Source organism: Globicephala melas, chromosome 2, assembly GCF_963455315.2.
Source record: "Globicephala melas chromosome 2, mGloMel1.2, whole genome shotgun sequence".
Lineage (NCBI taxonomy): Eukaryota > Metazoa > Chordata > Mammalia > Artiodactyla > Delphinidae > Globicephala > Globicephala melas.
In genome coordinates, this window is record NC_083315.2 from 4477655 (window position 1) to 4500583 (window position 22929).

General features: G+C 39.0%; 1 protein-coding gene across 1 annotated transcript in view; it reads right to left on the reverse strand.

The window, feature by feature from the left end:
- Positions 1-22929, reverse strand: part of MRC1 (mannose receptor C-type 1) — a 94795-nt gene that overhangs the window by 23966 nt on the left and 47900 nt on the right. The window contains exons 10-21 of the mRNA XM_030832379.3: positions 22276-22391; positions 18923-19071; positions 16176-16375; positions 13704-13831; positions 13134-13221; positions 11810-11954; positions 9868-9909; positions 8442-8605; positions 7331-7398; positions 5951-6051; positions 4465-4607; positions 3727-3841 (exon numbers count right to left, since the gene is read on the reverse strand). Coding sequence (XP_030688239.1) covers positions 3727-3841; positions 4465-4607; positions 5951-6051; positions 7331-7398; positions 8442-8605; positions 9868-9909; positions 11810-11954; positions 13134-13221; positions 13704-13831; positions 16176-16375; positions 18923-19071; positions 22276-22391 — 1459 coding nt within the window. The remainder of the gene's footprint in view (positions 1-3726; positions 3842-4464; positions 4608-5950; positions 6052-7330; positions 7399-8441; positions 8606-9867; positions 9910-11809; positions 11955-13133; positions 13222-13703; positions 13832-16175; positions 16376-18922; positions 19072-22275; positions 22392-22929) is intronic.

The window sequence follows — 22929 nt, forward strand, 5'->3', positions numbered from 1 at the left end:
AAAGACAACCCTCAGAATGGGAGAAAATATTTGCAAATGAAGCAACTGACAAAGGATTAACCTCCAGAATTTACAAGCAGCTCATGCAACTCAATATCAAAAAAACAACCCAATGCCAAAATGGGCAAAAGACCTAAATAGACATTTCTCCAAAGAAGATATACAGATTGCCAACAAACACATGAAAGGATGCTCAACATCACTAATCATTAGAGAAATGTAAATCAAAACTACAATGAGATATCATCTCACACCAGTCAGAATGGCCATCATCAAAAAATCTACAAACAGTAAATGCTGGAGAGAGTGTGGAGAAAAGGGGACCCTCTTGCACTGTTGGTGAGAATGGAAATTGATACAGTCACTATGGAGAACAGTATGGAGGTCCCTTAAAAAACTAAAAATAGAACTACCATATGACCTAGCAATCCCACTACTGGGCATATACCCTGAGAAAACCATAATTCAAAAAGAGTCATGTACCAAAATGTTCATTGCAGCTCTATTTACAATAGCCAGGACATGGAAGCAACCTAAGTGCCCATCATCGGATGAATGGATAAAGAAGATGTGGCACATATATACAATGGAATATTACTCAGCCATAAAAAGAAATGAAATTGAGATATTTGTAGTGAGGTGGATGGACCTAGAGTCTGTCATACAGAGTGAAGTAAGTCAGAAAGAGAAAGACAAATACCGTATGCTAACACATATATATGGAATCTAAGAAAAAAAAAAGGTCATGAAGAACCTAGGGGTAAGACGGGAATAAAGACACAGACCTACCAGAGAATGGACTTGAGGATATCGCGAGGGGGAAGGGTGAGGTGGGACGAAGTGAGAGAGTGGCATGGACATATATACACTACCAAACGTAAAGTAGATAGCTAGTGGGAAGCAGCCGCATAGCACAGGGAGATCAGCTCGGTGCTTTGTGACCACCTAGAGGGTGGGATAGGGAGGGTGGGAGGGAGGGAGATGCAAGAGGGAAGAGATATGGGAACATATGTATATGTATAACTGATTTACTTTGTTATGCAGCAGAAACTAACACACCATTGTAAAGCAATTATACCGCAATAAAGATTTTTTTTTAAAAAAAAGGCACGGAGATTAAAAAAAAAAGGATGTTATGGAAAAACCCGAACGAACTTTTTGGCCAACATAATAATAACTAGGGGCCAAAGAGAGCTCTTAACCTTAAAAAGTTCTGAAAATAAAAACTATTTGTCAAAACGAAAAAGCATTAGGCTGTCAAATGATCACCACCTTGGACTGACAAACCAAAAGAGCTACCCGAATGGAACTCCTCCAGGACAGCCAGTTCCTAAGGGGTCAGCAGCCATCCACATCCACTGCGCATGCTTGGACCCAGGGGGCATCCTGGTGCTAAGTGCTCACATCACTGGGAGAGAAATTCAGAGAAAGCAGGACAAATATGGGCTCTTGCTTCTTTATCAGTTCTGTGGCAGACAGGATGGTGGCAAATATCCAGAAACTCTAAAAGGCTTAAATGTACATGTTCCCCATCCCTTCTCCAGCAGCCCATCCCCATGCCTGCCACACCATGGCAGCCGCCTTCTGAGGCCAGCAACCTCACCTGCCAGGAGCTGTGGACACCAAGGACACTAGATGGGACCGAGTGAATGAGCACAGACTCTACGGGACAATTTCCAAACTCTGCTTAAACACGACTCCTGAATGCAAATAGGAAACCAAATGACTAAGCACTTGGGTTACTAATAGAAAATGTAAAATAGAAAGAAGGCCACAGAGATCATCTGTTTATTCATGAACAAACAGTTCCACAGAAGGGTCATTGCTACAGGCTTACTCTTCGGCAGAGTAATAGACGCCACTACACTGCTCAGAGATTTGCTTATTTCTCTATTAACTCAAAGTAAAAAAAAAAAAAGAAAAGAAATTTCTTATAATATTTTTCAGAAAGAAAAGAGCATGGGTAGATATTTACTTTGGTTTTTTTATTTCCTAAATAAGATCATAACTCTTGCCTTATCCCCAACTTGAAATGAAATGTGGAAAAGCTCTACCTGCCAATATTTCAACACTGACTTGTTTTCTGCCAAGAACCACAAAAAGAATTCAACAGCGTGTGCCTGTGTTGCCAGGAATAATGTTAGTTTATCTGAAAATTGTTCCCTTCTGCACATCTCTATGACCCAGGTTCTAATTTTGTTATGGCAAGAATCAGCTCTTTGTGGTTAAGAGAGGGAATCAATTATTGTGTTTCTCTGCTGGGTAGCTAAGCCCAGAATGTGGTAGACCAGTTAGAGAAATGTGAGTGTTATATTCCTGAATTTTTTTTATTGTGTGCTATGGTTTGACACTTTTCTTTCAGAGTCTGGCAAGCTGCTGAACTTGTCAAAGGTTCTCAGTGAAAGCCTGGTTGATTTACTGAAGAATGTGTTCCAAGAAAGCACATGGTAGCATTTATGGAGTGAAATTAACACTTAGGAGAGCGCCACACAGCGTTCCAAGGTCTCTCTTCTTTCTTGTCTTTTTTGAGTATATCATTTTTTCCCAATAAATGATTTTGGAAGTCAAAGAACCTCAGAACCAAAAGGGAACTTAGAAATCATCCAGTCTACATCTTTCCCCAACGACAGCTCCTAAATTCCTACACACAACAAATATGTATTGGGCATCTTCCATGCTACATACCAGTCAACACATGTGACTCTGCAGCACCCATTTCAGTACCTTCCAACAAAAGCATTTTCACAGCCCTTTAAAAGAACTCACGAAGCATCCCATCCAATTCGTTCTAATTGTTAGAATAACCTCCTAATTTTGAGCCTACATTTGTTTCCCTGTAACTGCCACTCATGGGTTCTAAGTCTTCCTTCTTCAGTGGGACGATCCTTCAAAGTTCACATCCTCTTTTCCAGGCTGTGAAACCTAGTGTCTTTCAAACCGTCCTCACTCGCTGCTGGCTGTGGTTTCCAAACCTTCATCAGTTTAGCTGCTGTCATCTGAAAGGCCCGCAGTTGGTCAACATCATTTTTAAAGTAACTAATTTAACCTAATATCTACTTCCAGTAAGGTGGCCCCAAAAAGACCATGTGAAAGGGGTCAAGTACCTTTCTCTTGACCACAGTATAATGAATTTTACCATCTGCTGTATGTAAGTGGTGTGTTTCTTCATCCTGTTCTTCAAAGCTCTGGCTTATCCTTACGTTTTATCAAATGTTTTTTTCTCAATTTGTTCAAAGTTCATATTGAAAAATTAGTGTTATTGCATTATAAATTCTATGTCAAGTGACAAGAAGAGCAGTAAATGGAAAATGAGCAATTTCTAATTTTATTCCTGGAACTACTCTTCTTCTTTGACTCTTTGGTGAAAAAACAGGTTTGGCAGAAACAGATGGAATTGAAGCTGGAAGACCCAGTCTGCTTCCCAGTCCTGCCCCGTGCCCTGCAAGCTCCCTGGTCTAAGGCTCCCTGAGCACATTTCCTCATTCACAAGGGACTAACGATTCCTGCTTCATAGACTTGTTAGGAAAATGGAAAGGCAACTTACATGTAAAACGCTCAGCATAAGGCCTACAGCTAATAAAATAGCTCCCAACATGTGCTTGTTTTCCCTTCCTAGTCTTTACTCTGGAACACCGAAAATTCATTTACTATAAGCAACATTCTACCATTTTAGGGGAAAAAGTTACATATTTATGTTCATCACCGACTGTAAAATGGCCCACACACCTTGCTCTTTTTCATTGTGTATGGACACCAGATTTCCTCCAAATCCTATGCAAGCTTTTCGTGCCTCTTGCCAATTTTTTCTTTCTTCTTCAACAAATCCAAAGATTTTGAAACACTCGGATGGAAGGAGAAAAAAATCATAGGGATTAGATAAAGATAACAGTATTTGCTCTAAAGAAATCAAAATGATCCATGAAGATTAGAGCTAAATATACATTTGCTCACAACTAAATAGAAATGCAAAAATTGTTAGTTTTAGGGCTTCCGTGGTGGCGCAGTGGTTGGGAGTCCGCCTGCCGATGCAGGGGACAGGGGTTCGTGCCCCGGTCTGGGAGGATCCCACATGCCGCGGAGCGGCTGGGCCCGTGAGCCATGGCCGCTGAGCCTGAGCGTCCGGAGCCTGTGCTCCGCAACGGGAGAGGCCACAGCAGTGAGAGGCCCGCGTACCGCAAAAAAAAAAAAAAAAAAGGAAAAAGGAAAAAAAATTGTTAGTTTTATTACCCATCAGCTTTCTTTGCAAAGTTTTTTCTCTCTTGGGACAAAGGGCACGACTATTTGGGTAATACCGTCAAGTCTACTATCAATTCCCACAGAGAATTTAACATGGAATTTCCACATATTCTTGCCTAAAATTTTTAAAGTGATGAGCCAAGCAAACACTAACTTGAAGCTGAAAGATTTGCATTGCTACTCTCCACACTAGTCAGTGACGTGACTACAACTAAGTTTTCTTAGTACCTTGTAATTATAAAAATTCCAACCTTCCTTACAACCTCCTGGGACCGAGGGTGTGGTAGGGAGAGCCGTGGCATTGATACTACTGTTATGGCGTTGACAAATGAAGGCATTTGGAGAACCACAGTTAATGTCATTCCAGAACCCTGACAAAGAACAGAATAGTTAAATTAGATTTACATGCTTAAAAACAGTGTTTTTAAAAAAACTTTTCTAAAAACACTTTTTTAAAAAAAAACACCTTTGTATTGAAGTACAGTTGATTTACAATGTTGTGTTAGTTTTGGGTGTAAAGCACAGTGACTCAGTTATATATATCAAATTCTTTTCCATTATAGGTTATTACAAAATATTGAATACAGTTTTCTGTGCTATACAGTAGGTCCTTGTGGTTTATCTATTTTATATACAGGAGTGAAAAACACTTTTTAAAATGTGTTTAGTTTACAATAGCCAAGACATGGAAGCAACCTAAGTGTCCATCAACAGAGGAATGGATAAAGGAGTTGTGGTACGTGTATACAATGGAATATTGCTCAGCCATGAAAAAGAATAAAATAATGCCATTTGCAGCAACCTGGGTGGACCTAGAGACTGTCATACTGAGTAAAATAAGTCCGGCAGAGAAAGAGAAATATCATACGATACTGCTTATATGCAGAATCTAAAAAAAAAATGATACAAACGAACTTATTTACAAAACAGAAACGGACTCACAGACTTAGAAAATGAACTTATGGTTACGGGGGGGGGGAAGGGGGATAGTGAGGGAGTTTGGTATTGACATGTATACACTGCTGCATTTAAAATAAATAACCAACAGGGGAAAAAAGGATAATAAAAAGCTTACCCCCCCAAAAATAAATAAATTTTAAAAATGTGTTTATATTTTATAAGGATTCTCAAAAATGGTTTATGCTACAAACATCATTTTTACACAAGAGAGAAGAAAGATCTATGTGATACCCTTTTGCGCTTTCACTTAAACCAATAATAGTTCAACTTTATAGAGAGTTTACTATGAGCAAAGCACATACTAGATGTTGCAGGTTATTATCTAAATAGCCAGTAATTGCTAATAATAATAATCTAATAAACTTTATATACAAAGCATTTGCTTAGTGTTTTAGATGTATTATCTCAATCTTCTCAACAACTGATACATTCTGTTATTATTCCCATTTTACAGATAAAGACATAGAGATAAAGGAGATAGATAAACATTCTGGATACTTTCCTCATTCAGAACATGAAAACATGTTTCATAAAATGAGAAGTGAGAAGATTGTATCATTTAATTAGAGCAAATGTTAAGCATCGATTCTCCTTACAAATTGAACAGTTATGTTGCTAAAATTAGAATTCTCCTTGATTCTCTCTCCTTTTCTTGTCTGATTTAAGCACACAACTTGCTACTTTTAGCCTAAGGACGTAGCAAATGACATGTCACACCACAAGGCAGATTCAAGAAGATTGTGATCTTATCTACCTGAATTTGAATACATGGTGACACAGTTTTCATCATCATTTGCAAAATTGGGTTCCCCTGTGGCCCAAGCCACATAATCCACTTTGCTTCCGTCCATCCAACTGGAAAAGAAAGTTCAGCCGTTTAGCAAAAATCCAATCAGAAGAGTTCGCTACAGCCTAGTGGTGGGAACAGGCAAGTCAATCAAGATGAAGACAGCACAGCATCCGAAGCAAAGAGAAGAGAGGTTTCTAGAGAGAGCAGCAGGAAACCCCCACAGGTCATGGGTGCTCCCCCGGGGAACTGAGGTCTCCTGTAGTAACTGGATGCCTGGCTCGTCTGCTTTCTTTTCCCTCCCTGGAAGAAGTACTTTTATTCTTGATGTGAGAGAAGAAATGGAGATCCCAGTTACCCTGGAAGTGCACCAGAAGTAAACATCCTCCCATAGGACTTCTTAGGCATGAGTCCCACAAAACAAAACCACCCACAGACAGACGGAGAATACAGAGTTTCTCACTGGGCCTCTTCTCTGATTTTCATGTTTACTCTGGTTTCCCCTAAGGTAGGTGAGCCAATACTCATTTCCATAAATTATGGAAATTCGGGGGCCGTTCGTGAGCTGGAAGGAGACCAGGAGATCACCGAATCCGACCCTCTCATTTGGAGGATGGTTAAAACGGATGCTTGTCCAAAGGAGCATCACACATTTCTGATCTTTAAAAATAATGAGAGTGACTTTGGGTCTTTCTTGCCAAAAATGGCAACAGCAGTCACATGGAACATATGTGGTTAACACATCTATGCAGGAGCCAGGAAGACAAACTTGCTCTTCAAACTTAGAAGAACGTGGGTACTGATGAACAAGGAAAGAGACCCCCCAAAATGTACTAATTTCCTCCCTCCTGCAGCTCTTGCTGGTCCCTGAACCTAATGAAAAACAGTATAGTCATTCCTTTGAAGGGAAAGCATTTCAGGCAGTTGAAAGAATACTTCAAAAGCAGTGCTCCGAAAGCAGGAAGAGGGGCAACACGAAAGGCCCCTTTGGTTCTAGGCACCAAGGACAGTCCAAATGGGAATAATTTTTCAAATAGCTTCAATATTCATATCTGTATAATACATCTTCCTAGCAGACGATTTACTAACAGTTGATGACCTCCTGAAACAAAGAGAGGTGACATTTTGCAAGATCCAATCAGAGTCTGAGTTGTTGGAGATTCATAATGTTGAAATATTTAACAGGATTTTAAAAAATTGGTTTTTGTTTTTAAGATGCTTTGTAGATGGAGAGCCCAGCAGGATTTTTTTTTACATTCATTCAGCAGAACCAAAATCTGAAAATCACTTTTTGTTGCTCATCACAGCACTGTCCTAAGCAAAGTTGTTTTAGTTTGATTTACTTACGTAAACTTCTTATCCAAGCTGATCAATAAACCAATAAAATATGCTGGCTGTGCATCATTCCTGTTGACCTAGAACATGGAAGTTTACATGTAGTTCAATCTGTACTTAGATGATAAGCAAATTCTTAAATAAAACCTACAGATTAACGAGGCAGGCTATTTGGGGACTTTTCTAAGGAGGCATTCAGACAGAAACTTTGTTGTATATTCAATGGTTTTCATAGAAATAAAAGGAAAAGTATGCACATTATATAACAACCTGCATTTATATAGCAAATACCTGAAGACATTCTCTGTAACATCAGATGTCATTAGACACTATTAAAGACGTTCTTTAAAACAAAGTAGCCATTTGGGATTATGTGTCTAAGGAAAGACTTCTCCACCCACAAATATACTGGTGCAATATTAGGAAAGATCCTGAGAATTTCAAACCACGGTATATCTACGAAGATGGAGATAAGTCATGCTACACTCCAATACCTTTGTGATCAAATGAATTTTTATTCTTTCGTTACTGTTGAACTTATTTTTTTCCTTCTCTCCCTCTTACCTCCTTTCTGGAAAACAATAAAGATGCCATGAAGATTTTTAAAGAGAAAGATCAAGCCAAGGACGCTTGGAAAGAAACCAGTTATATCTTCACTGTTAGCTGACAATTTTGGCACAACCAAAAAAGACTTTTATATGAATAATCAAGCTGTACTATCTATTAACCAAGAATCTGGTTAAGATTAAGACATAAATTATAATCAACTTGCACTAAACACAAAGGGTCCAGGATTGATATATATCAACTAGTTAAGAACGATAATCTTTGAAAATCAAATTAGTGAACTCAAAGCCATCAAGTCTGGATTCTCCCAAAGCCCAGGCTAAACACTGTTTCTGGGTTCTCTGATTCTCCACTGAATACTCCAGCAATCAGGTCATTCACTTCTGCGATGGCCAATACCCAGCACCCCTGCCCTGACACTCACATCTTTACCCCTGACCTTAGGAGGTTCAAATTCAGCACATAATTGGAAATTGCACCATGGGGTAGCAATCGTAGACATTGTCTTTGCTTAGCACATGTCACTGTTCCATTCTTAAATTAATCATATGCTTACATATTTCCATAGAAACTTCTTTTCGCTTTCACTTCGGATAGAAACAAGATCTCCAAAATTCCTCTTGCAAAATTCTCGTGCCTTGTCCATGGTTTCCTTCTCTTTGCTAAAATAATACTGGTAGTCTTTGTAAATAGCCCACCCATCGTCAGTGACTGGTGGATCTGAAAAATTAGTGGAAAAAAGGTGATGAATTTTATTTAGACAAATTCAAGAATCTGGTATGTATGTCACACAAGAGTGAAAAGAGCAGAGTAGCACTATCAGAGGTATCTGCAGCTCTGAGAGCTCAGAAGAAGGAAGTTGATGCCAATACAGACTGAATCACCCAAATCCAAATATCTACTTTCCACTAACTCTGTAAAAAAGAGTTACTTTTCTTCTCAGCTAAGTTCCATGGTCATTATTGGGTAAAAGAACTCCCAATGTTACATTCACCAATAGGAGCTGGAATGACTGACATACACGCACCCATGATGTTTTAGGTTCAAAGAGTGGAAACTGTGAGAAAGCAACTTTCATCTTAAATCTAACAAAGAACTTGTAAAAGATGGACCTGGGTGCTTCAATGTGTAATTGAAGAACTAAGGAATTCAGGTACCAGGAGGGCTCCGAAGGCTTTTTCCCAACTATGGAATTCCATGATTCTGTGCTATAGTAGTTTGAGTAAAAGCCCCAAAGATGCCCAGGTCTTAATCTCTGGAATCTGTGACTGCTATACAGGAAAACGTACTTTGTAGACATGATTAAGTTAAGAACCTTCAGCTGGAGAGATTACCCTAAATTATCTGGGTGGGCCCTAAATGTAATTCATCAGTATCCTTACAGAGGGAGATGTGAGTACAGAAGAAGGTGGTGATGTGGCAAACGGAGGAAGATGCTACACTGCTGGTTCTGAAGATAAAGGGAGGGGCCATGAACCAACACATGCAAGGAATGCAGCTCTAGAAGCTTGTGACAAGGAAGGAGATTCACCCTTAGAGGCTCTGGAGGGAGCATGGTCCTGCCTATCCCTTGATTTCAGCCCAGGGAAACTGAGTTCACATCTCTGACCTCCAGAACTGTAAGGGAATATATGTGTGTAGCTTTAAGCCACCAAGCTTGTGGTAATTTGTTACAGCAGCCATAGGAAACTAATACATGAGGGCCGTGGATTTGATTCATGAAAGCTGAGAAGTGATATTAACATGCCTTACGTTTGTGCATGGAAGTATCTGTCTGGAGGAGTAGAGCCAAACTTTCATGAGATTCTCAAAGATATTAAGAACCTCTTCTCTCCACCTTCCTGGGGTAAGGTTTTTGGTTTGTTTGTCTGTTTTGGTTTTGGTTTGTTTTTTTTTTTTCCATTGAGAAAGGAAAGAGGAAAAAAATGAATCTATTTTCTATTTCTATCAATATAGAAATCAGGAAAAAAGGAAACACCTACTGTCTTGAGGAGCTGGGGTTGGCTCAGGCTTTGGTGTTTGTCCTGGAAAACAAAAGAAAATTAGATATAAACAGTGCTTGAACTTGTGCTATTACATATCCTTCTTGTTTCACTATTTTCACGGGTCAATAGAGCTAAAAACTTAACTGCTCTCTCTTTCTCTTCCTCCCTCCCAATCTTCAATTCTCCTATCAGTTGTGGGGGAGAAGAATAAAGAGAAACAGAATTAGGAGTTAAGAGTTAATCAGATCAGGTTCAACAATACCACCAGAAATTAGAAGACAGTTTTTTAGGCCCCAAAAGTAACATCATAGAAAAGAAAGAAAAGAACATGAGTTTTGGAATCAGAAAGTCTAAGTTCAAATCCCAGTTTGGGGGTTAAATGTCTTACCCTTAACTTTCTCAACTGCAAAAAGGAGTTAGTCACACACGTAAAGAGATGGGGTAAAATGTGAGTTCCTTGTGTTTAGAAAGTACTCAATAGATGTTCGTTTTGCAGTGGTGCATCTTATAACGAGCTGTGAAAGTACTTAAATTTTCATTATTTGAAACCATTAAATACGAACTATTTATTTACAAAATATAGTTTCTTCAAAAAACTTATTCTTGGGGCTTCCCTGGTAGCACAGTGATTAAGAATCCACCTGCCAATGCAGGGGACACGGGTTCGAGCCCTGGTCCGGGAAGATCCCACATGCCGCGGAGCAACTAAGCCCGTGCGCCACAACTACTGAGCCTGTGAGCCACAACTACTGAGGCCACACAACACAGCTACTGAAGTCTGTGCGCCTAGAGCCCGTGCTCCGCAGCAAGAGAAGCCACTGCAATGAGAAGCCCGTGCACTGCAACGAAGAGTAGCCCTTGCTCGCTGCAGCTAGAGAAAGCTCGCCTGCAGCAACGAAGACCCAACGCAGCCAAAAATAAATTAAAAAGAAAAGAAAACTTATTCTTACTAAATGTTTGTTTTATGAAACACTACATAAAATATTTTTCTTTCCAAGTAGTTACTAATACTTGGACTTTGCTGGAATCCAATAAAAGGACTCAAGTTACTTAGCTTTGGGTTTAATGAATTTAACATCTGTAAGAACAGAGCTACTAATAATACAAAAGGAAATTAGTCTTTGGTAGCTAAGAGACTTTTAAAGAAAAACTGGCCACTATTTATTCTTCCATTCTGAAAACACTGGAAACACTCCTCTAAGCCAGAGTAAGGAAAATAAGCAGACAGACAGTAGGAGAGCGACACAGTATCTTTAGCGATGGAGCTGGAACAGTAGCCAAGGATCCCCGACAGCAGGGGGCGACGTGGTTCCATTTATCTGTCCACAGAAGAGGAAGTGATACATATTTTGGTTCAAGGGTGGACCTGTTTATCTGAAAAGAATCTGACTTGGACATGTGGAACTTTCTGAGTCACAAATCATGACGGATAAGTATGCATTGATCATTTGGGGCCATCAATAACATGGTGGGTCTTACAGCATCAGGGGCCTCAAAATGGTACCAGTTCTTTGACTGAACATTTCCTTGAGAAATCCATAAGCAGCATATTCAGGCTGAGGGAGACTTTCACCTATTGGATGACTAACGTGGGTCAGAGGGTGGAAATGCCCAAACAGAAACTGCACCCTCATTACTCTGCTTACAGAGTAGAACACCTACCCACTCCCATGCCTATAGGACCTGAGCGAGAACCGCAGCTCGTGGGAATTATTTTGGAGGATGTGACTCTGGTCCAGGACTCCCGGGTGGCCTTTTGATCTTCTGTTCCTTTGGAACATTTATCTGTGCTCAGCGACTTCATTCTTATCCTGTGAAATGATGGCCCCTGCCAATTCCCTTATTTTGTTTGTTTGGTTCCACAGATAAAGGGAAGATATTGGGATCACTGGAGGTTAGTTCTCCAATCTGACATAAAGGAGAGGACAGATCATCATACCTTTTCGTATCTGGCAAATCCAGTTGTTAAGATGTTCACAGTTAATATCATTCCAGGACATACCAGGGTCACCTTTCAACTCACCACAATACTCAACATTTTGATAATTATTAGGTTCTCCATAAGCCCAATTTTCATATGAAACCTATATTAGAAACATTACATTACAACCATTAGCCATTTTTATCAGTCAATGCCAATCAACCAACCAAACACAAAAGGAAAGATGTTTACATTTCTTAATCGCTTCAGTTTTTTTTCACAATAGGTTTGTTTTGCAAAGAAGTTTTATGAACACAGCTGGGAAAGAAATAGCTTTCATTAAATGAAACTTCTGAAGTCAAATAGAGTATGCTATTAAGTATTATAAAATTTTCTTTCCCCCTTATTAAATAGAATGGATCCAGGGCCATGAAAGTGGGATTTGTATACAGGTAAAACCTGGCAAAAAGTTCCACTTCTCAGTATTGGGAGTTCCTCAATTTATAACTCATTCTTAAAGGATAATATTTCATTGTGATACTGGAAACTTTCTTTTTACTAGAGGGGTAGGAGAGAGAAATATAATTAGTTCTCCTTACAAAAGAAAAGACTTATGAAATGTTACTAAGGAAGCTACCAAACGTTGCCAAAGTGAACAGTGGAAATAAATGGAGGGCTGGGATTAGGTCCTCTGCGGAGTTCTCAGAGTGGAATCATAGCCCACAAGGTTTTAGAATAAGCATCATGATCTATTTTCCAGAGATCTAAATATAAAATCCATGTTAACAATGGAGCCATCAAGTAATCCACCCTACCGAGCACCTTGAAAAGTTGCTGATGGGTTGGGACAGGAAGTAGAACTGAAAGTATACAAAATCACTTCCTGTGATGATGGTCAGCACGTGCCACAGCCTCTCACTTCCCCGTTCCTGAGAATGGAGAAGTCTGACAAAGCCTAATGGTTTCTAATGGAATATCGAAAGTTGTTTCCATACCTCCTAGTCTACAAGAGGTCATAAAACACTCAATTTTTAAGAAGTCTAGCTACTTGCATACCAACTTGGCATGAGAGAATGAAGACATTATTTTATATCAATTAGGGGAAGGAGTTTCCTAATTTTTTTTCAGCCAGTCCACCATGTTCCACCTTGGGTGAACAGGAGAACTGTCCTGGGACAGGGGCAGAATAATGGTCCTAAAGCAGCATTCATTTTGCATAGAAAAAGGTCTCTAGCTCTCATAATAACCCATCTTAACAAAAATTTGGAGTAAGCCAAAAGGTTAATACCCAAATAAATACATGATAAAGTAAGAAAATGATATGTTAAGTCAAATTACTCACAGGAGATCCATCACTCCAAGTAAAGCCCTCAGAAGGACTTCCATATGTCAGTCCCAACCAAAACAGTTCGTGGTAGCTTCCACTAGCTCTGCAACATACAAGATATAAAGGTAGCTTATGAACCAAGTTTGGTTACCTATGAGTCCTAATCCAATTTGAAAATGACCCCCAAAACATAAATTAGTTAGTACACAGGTAAAGGGATTCAATGACTAAATGTAAGCTTTATGCAACAGTTGTGCATTTTGGTACAACCTGTAAATATCCTGAAAACAAGCTGCTGTTTGAAAGAACTGTAAAGCATTGGAAGGTACTCATTCATTTATTCATTTAACAATATGTACTGAGTGTCTTATACGTTTATAGAGCAATTCATCACAGGATTTATATCTATAAAATTAAAGCATTTAGAAGTGAAACTAAATCAAAAAGTGCCCACGGATTCAGGATAGGATATATGTATCCAAAGCAGCATAAGGAGCCAACAATTCTGGAAATATGAGAATTTTCTCAACATCATTAACACCCAAGGGGTCAAAGAAAGGAGTATTGTATAGAAAAGCTACTTACGTTATTAATCGCCATATTGTTTGCTGTTCCTCCTTATTATTGACACTAGCTAGATCTCCACCCAGAGCTCTACAAAAATCTCGAGATTCAAACCATGTTTTCTTCTCATGTTTTCCTTTTGTAAACAGCTAAAGGTGATACAGATTCAGAATTTATTTTACACTTCATAGCTTATCAAACCAAGAGAAATAATCTACTTGTGATGAGATTTCATTTATAGAAAAGCAAGACATTACAATGGCCCCAATTTGGGGGATGATTTTGTTGAGAAAACCTTAGAAAACGAACTTATTTTATGGCACCTGGAGAAGTCAGATTAAAAGCTTTAGGCATATGCGTTTGGCGTACAGCTTCTTGTAGAAGATAGGATTAATTTGGTTAAGTGTAAAAGGTAGCGTTGAGATGGAAGAGAATGAAAAGAAACTTGATACAGAGAAAGTACACATGAATTAAAAAAATTTAAGGGCAATAACCTCCCTAAGATTGCGTCACAGTTTGTTATCCTGTTTAGCTTAAACAACGAATAACGCGGCAGCCTTCCAACACTTTGTTGTTATGTTCTTAAAACTGCCTTTCCCTTTTTCCTTATGGATGTATATTTTAACAACGATTGGAGAACGTGTCATGACTGACACTTATCGGGAGAGCATCTAAAAAGATGGGATATAAGCTAAACTAAAGCTAAGATTTATAGACTGTAGAGAATATGTCATATTATCCACAGTGATAGTATGGGAAATACCCATCAGGATGCAAACAGTAAAGGAGTTCATCGTATCCACCAACTTTTATAATTTTCATTCATTATTTCTCATGAGACGTGGCGCCCACCATTGCACGCTTGTAGAAAAAGGGATTTGCTTCCAGTGGACTATGGTTGCCCAGCTGTCATAGAGCAACCCAAGGCGATCTTCACCTTGACCTTACTTGAGTTATCTGGATACAGGTAACTTGAGCAACTTTCCACTGCAGTAATTCTCAAGACTCCTGTGAATATCTCAAGTTGTTAGACGGTGATATAAAATTTTATTTTCTTAAATCAATTTACTAACAGCTGAATTTTATGACTAATTCTCACATCTTAATATGTACAAAGATGGTCTATATGTTTTCAAACAAACCCTACCCCAAGCACCTCTCAAACCATAATTTCTAGGGAAGCACATATATGGATTCGTTGAACATCCACCTGGATAACATCTGCTGGAAGCCCTGATTCACTTCCCAGCTCTGGAGAATTCTACTCCTTCTCTCAAAAATTCTGCAGCTCATCTCCACAGCCTGCCACCCTCAGGCGAATGGCTGTGCATAGGCCGAACCTGGCCTTTGTGCAATAACTCAAAAGTTTCCAGAGGCAGCAATCAAATACCTGATCGGCTTTGCATTAGTCCTCAATCCATTTGTAAAATCCTCTCCTGTCTTGGCTCAATATGTTCCCTTCTATGTAAATTATGCTTTTAGCTTTGACTGGCTAATCTGGATTGAACGGCTAATGAGTCTCTGTTGCTGCTAAGTAGAAGTTACCAGCTCAACTAGCCCTTGAGTTAGAGGAGACTAAACAACCTCATTCTGACACACGTTAGTAACTCAGGTTCTTCATCAGCTTTGCCTAACTGTCTTAAAAAAAAAACAGGGCCATATGCCTCAAAGGACTGAACAAAAGAAGTCCAGAGATCTGGCCTTTAGAGAATAATGTCATTAAGTGGTAGATAAGTACATTGCTGTATTTGGCTAAACCCAACCTTCTCTAGAAAGAATATGATTTACAAGAGAGAAAAAAACCCCAAATGCTTAATTCACTGGGGTATGGGGTATGTTTTTTGTTTGGGTGAACTTGATTGCATAAGGAGAAAACGGATGGTCCAGTCTAGGAATGTATTGGTTGATAGCAGGATATCAAATTGTCATTTATAGGTCACTGAACGGCCATGTGCCCCTATGGCAAGTCTTTCATCTCTCATCAGGCATAATAATCAGGGGTTAAATCAGAACAAGGGAGTATACTCTCTAGAATCCCAGTGTGACATGATCGCAGATTCGTTTATCAGTTCATTTAGCCTAAAGCTTGGGCTCCAAGAACAGAGCCAAAATGGGATGCAACAGGCTAGCATGAGGGGGAGCAGAAATTTTCACTAAGATAGAAAGAAGTGCGAGCTCATACTAGGGCAAGCAAGCATGGGAGAGAGGAAAGACGCCAAGAGTGGGAGGTGAGGAAGGAAAGGAGGCGAAGAAAGGCTGCCGCGAGTTGTGTTTGTGGTATGGGTTGTGTTTGCTGGTCTAAAAGCAACTGGTCCTTAGCAATCCACCCAAGGAGAGCTCTTTAAAAACAGTGGATGCCCCAGCCCCCTGCCAGATCAGTAAAATCAGGATTTCTACAGGTGGAGCCTGGGCATTGGTTTTGTTTCAATTCCTTAGGTGATTTTAGGCTGAAGCATATCCCAATTCTTTAAGAGCTCAGCAACTGAGACTTACCTTGAAACACAAGCTGGTTTTACTGGAGGTGCCCCAATCCTCTGGACATTTGGGTTCCGGGGTGGTTGTAGGCTCTGGTGGGCGAGTTACTCCTTCTGCCCAGTGTTTGCACACAAATTTTGCCTTTTCTTCACATCTCAAGACATCCCACAAGCCCCCTGCAACCCCAGTTCTCATGGCAACACACCCGGCTTTCCGTCCTGCAGGTAACAAAGCAGAATTCACTCAACAAGTGATTGTGAAAGCCAGCTATGTTCACGGAAGACCGTTCAACCCTGAGCCTCAAGCTGTGGGATCGAATCTACCTGTGACGAGAAAATGTAGAGGATCCTGCAGCATTTGGCTACTGATTTGTGCTATTTTTGAACCATTATTTACCTTTTATTTGTGTGGCCCGTATCCCCAACTGAATTATAATCTCAAATGTCAGGGTTTTGGTAACATTTTGCATTTCTAATATCTGGCAGGGTGTCCCCCTCAACACAGACATTTAACAGTACAATAGTTTTAGTATGATAAAATTTACCGTAATGACAAAAATAACGTTTTGGGTTTCTTTTCCCAAGGAAGTTGATTTTTTTGAATTTATTTTTTATTTTATATCGCTGTCTAGTTGATTTACAATGTTGTGTTAGTTTCAGGTGTACAGCAAACTGATTCAGTTATACACGTACATATACCCAAAAATAATGGGGTTTGATGTTTCTTTCTTTTTAAAAAAAAATTATTTAAGATCTGTTATTTTTCCCCCTGGGGTCCATGTAGATATCTGAGAACAGAAGTTCTTTGGACTTCAAAATGAGACACGCCTGAGCTAGAGATTTTAGATCAATTACTCAACTACTATGAACCCATTTCCTCGTCTTAAAATGCAAATACTGCTACCTACCTTACAGAGCTGTGATGCACACCAGCTTTAATGGATAAAAAAGTACATAAAAGACAGTGTGGACTACACTAAGCTTCATGGTTTGAAGCTTTCTGTTTTACCATCATCATTATTTCGAAATAGTAATTAAGATAGAGTTTTGGAAACATTAGGATTCCTTGCTGCTAAGATGAGATAGTCTTTGGTTGCTGTCCTTTTAAAGGCAGGAAATGTTTAGAAGTAACTCTCCAAGTTCTGGGGACGTATATTTTTCCCAAAGTATTTTCTGTAAGATTGCTAATTCCCTATGACTCGGGTTTGATCCATTTTTATTCCCTAAGGATGTTACAGGATTAATCTCTCAGAATCCTACTGCTAAATGATCAACACCAGTGAAATGAAGGAGTTTTGCCTGGAGAGTAAGAATTACCACCCTTCAAAAAAGCAAAAACGTGCACACAGTTCTTAATATACTGCCCTGTTCTTTCAAAATAAACTGAAGTCTTACTATTTTTCAGAATGTTCAATAATTAAACAAAAATCACACCATCCAAATTACTGATCTCTTTTCCTTATTGACAGCTGAGGATACAAATTTTTAAAACTTCTGAAGATTAGGACTTATTAGGCCAAGTAGTTAATTTGTGCCCTTAAGCTATATTATTCCTTCTTTAGCTTTTTATCCAGGCACAATGAAACACTTGCTATAAGGACATTGAATTTCCTAAGTGCAGTCATACTGAATTATGTCACAGGCTAGACACCAGTGCATAAAGAAAGCAAAGAACCTTTCAAAGTCTACTTCAGAAACTTCTTATTAAAGAAGGCAAATCGGGCTTCCCTGGTGGCGCAGTGGTTGAGAGTCCGCCTGCCGGTGCAGGGGACGCGGGTTCGTGACCCGGTCCGGGAAGATCCCACATGCCGCGGAGCGGCTGGGCCCGTGAGCCATGGCCGCTGAGCCTGCGTGTCCGGAGCCTGTGCTCCGCAACGGGAGAGGCCACAACAGTGAGAGGCCCGCGTACCGCAAAAAAAAAAAAAAAAAAAAGAAGGCAAATCAAAATTTATAGGGAGGGAGGGTGATCTTAGTGCAAACAGCCTGGATTTGGAAATTACAAAGATTAGTCTAAATCCGTGCTTATAAATTTTTCAAGTTCCAGTTTCCACCTCTTTACAATGAGGATACTTAAACTTACCTTGCAGGTCCTATAAGGAGAAAATTAACTCCAAGGCATATCAAGGGCTAAACGGGGTAGCCCATTCAAGATACGGAAATAATGAGTTCCACATAAGCACTACATCTTGTTCCAGATTTAGCGCAGTCATAATTCCATTCATAGTTACACTGAAAAGCTTTATACCCCTTGAGGACAGTTTTAAGTTCTCAGAAGTAAGTTAACCATTTGGAATCTTTATGACCATTTAGGATTTCATCACTGTTTCATAAATACTTCAAATAGAGCGGTACCGGATAACCTAGCAGTTTTCTCTTCCCTTTTTTTTTTTTTTTTAGACCACTGCAAACTAATGGGAACATTTTTAAAAGGAAAAGCAAAAAGAGAATGAAATATGAGATAATAAAATCTAAAAAGCACAATTAATTTACATAAGTCTGTTTGGAAAGGTGCTGTGAAGGAATTACAGGCTTGGCCCGATGGACGTGTAGGGTAAATGGAAACTCAAGATCAAAGTGCTGGGACTTCCCTGGTGGTCCAGTGGTTAAGAATCCACGCTTCCACTGCAGAGGGCAGGGGTTCCATCCCTGCTCGGGGAACTAAGATCCCTCAGGCCACATGGTGCGGCCAAAAAAGAAGAAAAAAGAACACAGATTCTTGGTCCGCTCTCCAGACCACCTGAAACAAGACCGAAGCTCTGAACATACCTGGCATATCTGAATTCCAGTGGGTGAACTGAACCCCTTCCGCGATGGTCCACTGAAAAGTTCCTTTGTTTTGTACATCTGAAAGTCCTATCCAAAAATATCTTTCAGGCCTCAATCCAACCCAACTAGTCAGAAAGGCTTGTTCATATCTTAAAAAAAAAAGAACTAAATTTTAGAAAAATGTGAATTTTTCTAATTATCCACATGAAAAATATCTCAATTGTATGCCTGAGCTATGCTTCAGTTGGCAAATCAAACCTATTGTGTTCTATTTACATGTCATTTAAATAATGCAAATTTTCACTAAGGAAATGTGATCTTATGAAGGAAAAATATCATACAGCTGATTGAATAAAATCATTCAACTGTACCCAAACTATTTTTCTCTGTTGCTCACCAGTCCCTCTGCTCCTCCTCAAAGTGAAAGAGAACTCAAAATGCAAAGGAGAAAACTATCGCCTTTTAAAATACATTGTTTGAAAATCAGTCCACTTTTCAAATATTTCAAATGCTCTACACAATTCTTGGTGAAGTAAGTGGAGAGGTTGTAACATTATCGAGGACAATACAGTTAGAAAATCTGTGTGGATTTTCCACTCAATTTCATTCTCATTTTTCAGCTCTGAAACAAAAGAGAAAATTATCAAGAAATACAGAGAACTAGAGATTCAATCTCTAGAAAGAACTGGGAGCAGAATCACAAATTCCAGCGTTCGCTCTCCTCTGGATCCCGTCCTTATATTTGACGTAATCTGGTAGTAATACAATGTAGTTGGTAAGGCAAACAAAATTTGTCTTAATTGATAAACAGACAATGGCGCAGCAACATATGCAAAAAAATATCTCTTTGGAGCAAAAGAAAAGTGATGTCCAGAGTTTCCAGGAACAAAGGGAGCTGTAGATGGCTCCAGTGAGAATAGAGAGAGAAATGGAGAGAAAGCCAAAATAACAGAACATTTGTTTGACCCTAGTCTGAATAATTTCATTCCCTAAACTGAACAAACCAAAAAAATTAAAAAGTAACAACTCAATTTTTCTTAAGGCCCCAAAACCAAATTGAACCACAGAGTTAGTGAGTTCCTGAACACAAGTATCACAGAAAACACATAAGGAAAAGCAAACTTAAAATAGAAAATCTAGGGAAATCTCTATTCCAGTAGACCAAAGACCAACAGTACAGATCGGAACATGCTCCCACAGTACTTAAAAATGTATAGCTCACTTCCAGGTCATAAGATAAAAATTATCTATGATCTTATTTTCAGAGGTTAGCATTGTATCAGGGTATTACAATGTATCAGACATTTAATTATACATGAAAAAAGAATGTTGAAAAACAAGTTCTTTTATAAAGACTATATAAATTCTATGACATCTTTCACTTTATCGAAGAATTTTTAATATCAATAGCATCCTCTACATTTTATTGGGTCTGTGTTGAAAGGTCAATAAATATAACTTACTGTATTAAAACTCAATGATTTTTACCTATTTACTTCCAATCAAATGGACATTTTAAAAAATTTCTTTTAAGTTTCTTCTGTGCCTGATCCAGTACTTTGCAAAAAGCAGGAGAAAAATAAATACTAAAACCTAAAGAAAGATGGGACTCTAGATGTTAAAAGTTACATAAAGGGCTTCCCTGGTGGCGCAGTGGTTGAGAGTCCGTCTGCCGATGCAGGGGACACGGGTTCGTGCCCCGGTCTGGGAAGATCCCACATGCCGCGGAGCGGCTGGGCCCGTGAGCCATGGCCGCTGAGCCTGCGCATCCGGAGCCTGTGCTCCGCAACGGGAGAGGCCACAGCAGTGAGAGGCCCGCGTACCGCAAAAAAAAAAAAAAAAAAAAGTTACATAAAATTCTCTGTGTCCACATCATTTTCTGGACCTAATAATCTAGTAAAACTAGCAAAGCAAAGCAAAACAAAGAATGGAAGACTAGAAAGAATGAATAAAATATTCAGTAAATCTCTCTGTCTTCTTTTTTGTTGGAGGTGGTAGTAAAGATAGAAAGTATGATTTTTGATATGACAAATTTTACTTACTTTTTTTGCTTTAAAAAATTTGAGATCTGCTACATTTTAAAAAAGTTAGATCTCTCATGGAGCTCAATATCAAAAAAACAAACAACCCAATTAAAAAATGGGAAGAAGACCTAAATAGACATTTCACCAAAGAAGACATACAGATGGTCAAGAAGCACATGAAAGGATGCTCAACATCACTAATCATTAGAGAAATGCAAATCAAAACTAAAATGAGGTATCACCTCACACCGGTCAGAATGGCCATCATCAAAAAATCTACAAACAAATGCTGGAGAGGGTGTGGAGAAAAGGGAACCCTCTTGCACTGTTGGTGGGAATGTAAATTGATACAGCTACTATGGAGAACAGTATGGAGGTTCCTTATAAAACTAAACATAGAACTATCAAATGACCCAGCAATCCCACTACTGGGCATATACCCTGAGAAAACTGTAATTCAAAAGGACACATGCACCCCAACGTTCATTGCAGCACTATTTACAATAGCCAGGACATGGAAACAACCTAAATGGCCATCAACAGACGAATGGATAAAGAAGATGTGGTACATATGTACAATGGAATATTACTCAGCCATAAAAAGGAACGAAATTTGGTCATTTGTAGAGACGTGGATGGTCCTAGAGTCTGTCATACAGAGTGAAGTAAGCCAGAAAGAGAAAAACAAATATCGTATATTAACGCATATATGTGGAATCTAGAAAAATGGTACAGATGAACCTATTTGTAGGGAAGGAATAGAGATGTAGAGGTAGAGAACGGACATGTGGACACGGGGGGGAAGGGGAGGGTGGGACAAATTGGGAGATTAGGTTTGACATAAATACACTACCATGTGTAAAATAGCTAGCTAGTGGGAACCTGCTGTATAGCATGGGGAGCTCAGCTTGGTGCTCTGTGACGACCTAGATGGGTGGGATGGGGGTGGGTGGGAGAGAGGTCCAAGAGGGAGGGGATACAGGTATACATATAGCTGATTCACTTCCTTGTACAGCAGAAACTAACACAACATTGTAAAGCAATTATACTCCAATAAGTAAATAAAGTTAGATCTATAAACAACATTTACCAGAGCATTAGCAAACTGTTCTGAACATTGTTTTATGCTACTAAAAGTAGCAAAATATTTTATTGTGTTTTCAATGAAGAATCCAAATAAAAACATGATTTTTAATGCTCCTATATTTACAAACCACACTTCAAGATTCAATGGAATTTACTCAGAAATTTAGAGCACATTGATATGCTTTTTTGGAAATGGTTCATTATTTGATACATTTTTTAAAAAACATGAAAATAGTTGCATACCTGTCTTCAATAGTTGTTAGGTAAGCCTTCTCATTCACACAGGTTTGGTTTGCTTCTGTAAATGTTGAAAGTGTGTGTCCAATCAAATAGCAGTAGAAGCCATGTCTTTTCCAGCCCTGTTGATGTTATGAAGAAGATTATCATGCATATTTATTATATAATATTATTTTAATAAGTCCTCTATGATGAAACACAAATTGATAAACAATAGAAGTGTGTAAAGAACACAAATAAGAATAATTTGACATGCAATGAAAACAATTTATGTGAATAAGGAAAACAGGAGTGCATTGTTCCTCAAATGGCAATTATGATACAAAATGGGGTGAGGGGAGTCATTCTCTCCACTTCTGATGCAACTTCCAACAAAAATCATTTGTGACATGTTTACCCAAGAAACTGAACAAGATGGCTAAGATCTCAGTTTTAGAATAGGTAACCACAGGAAATAATTTGCAGAGTAACAAGCCTAGTCACCTATTGAAGCCAGTAGTAGATGGTGAGTATAAAGCTGCACCACCTGGTCACAGGATAGCACTTATCAAACTTCTGGCAACATGATTTGATGTGCTTCCTCTCCCACACTTCAAACACACAGAAATAAAAGCATGCTAAATAAAATCATAACAATAAACAGAAAATCCAAACTAGAGT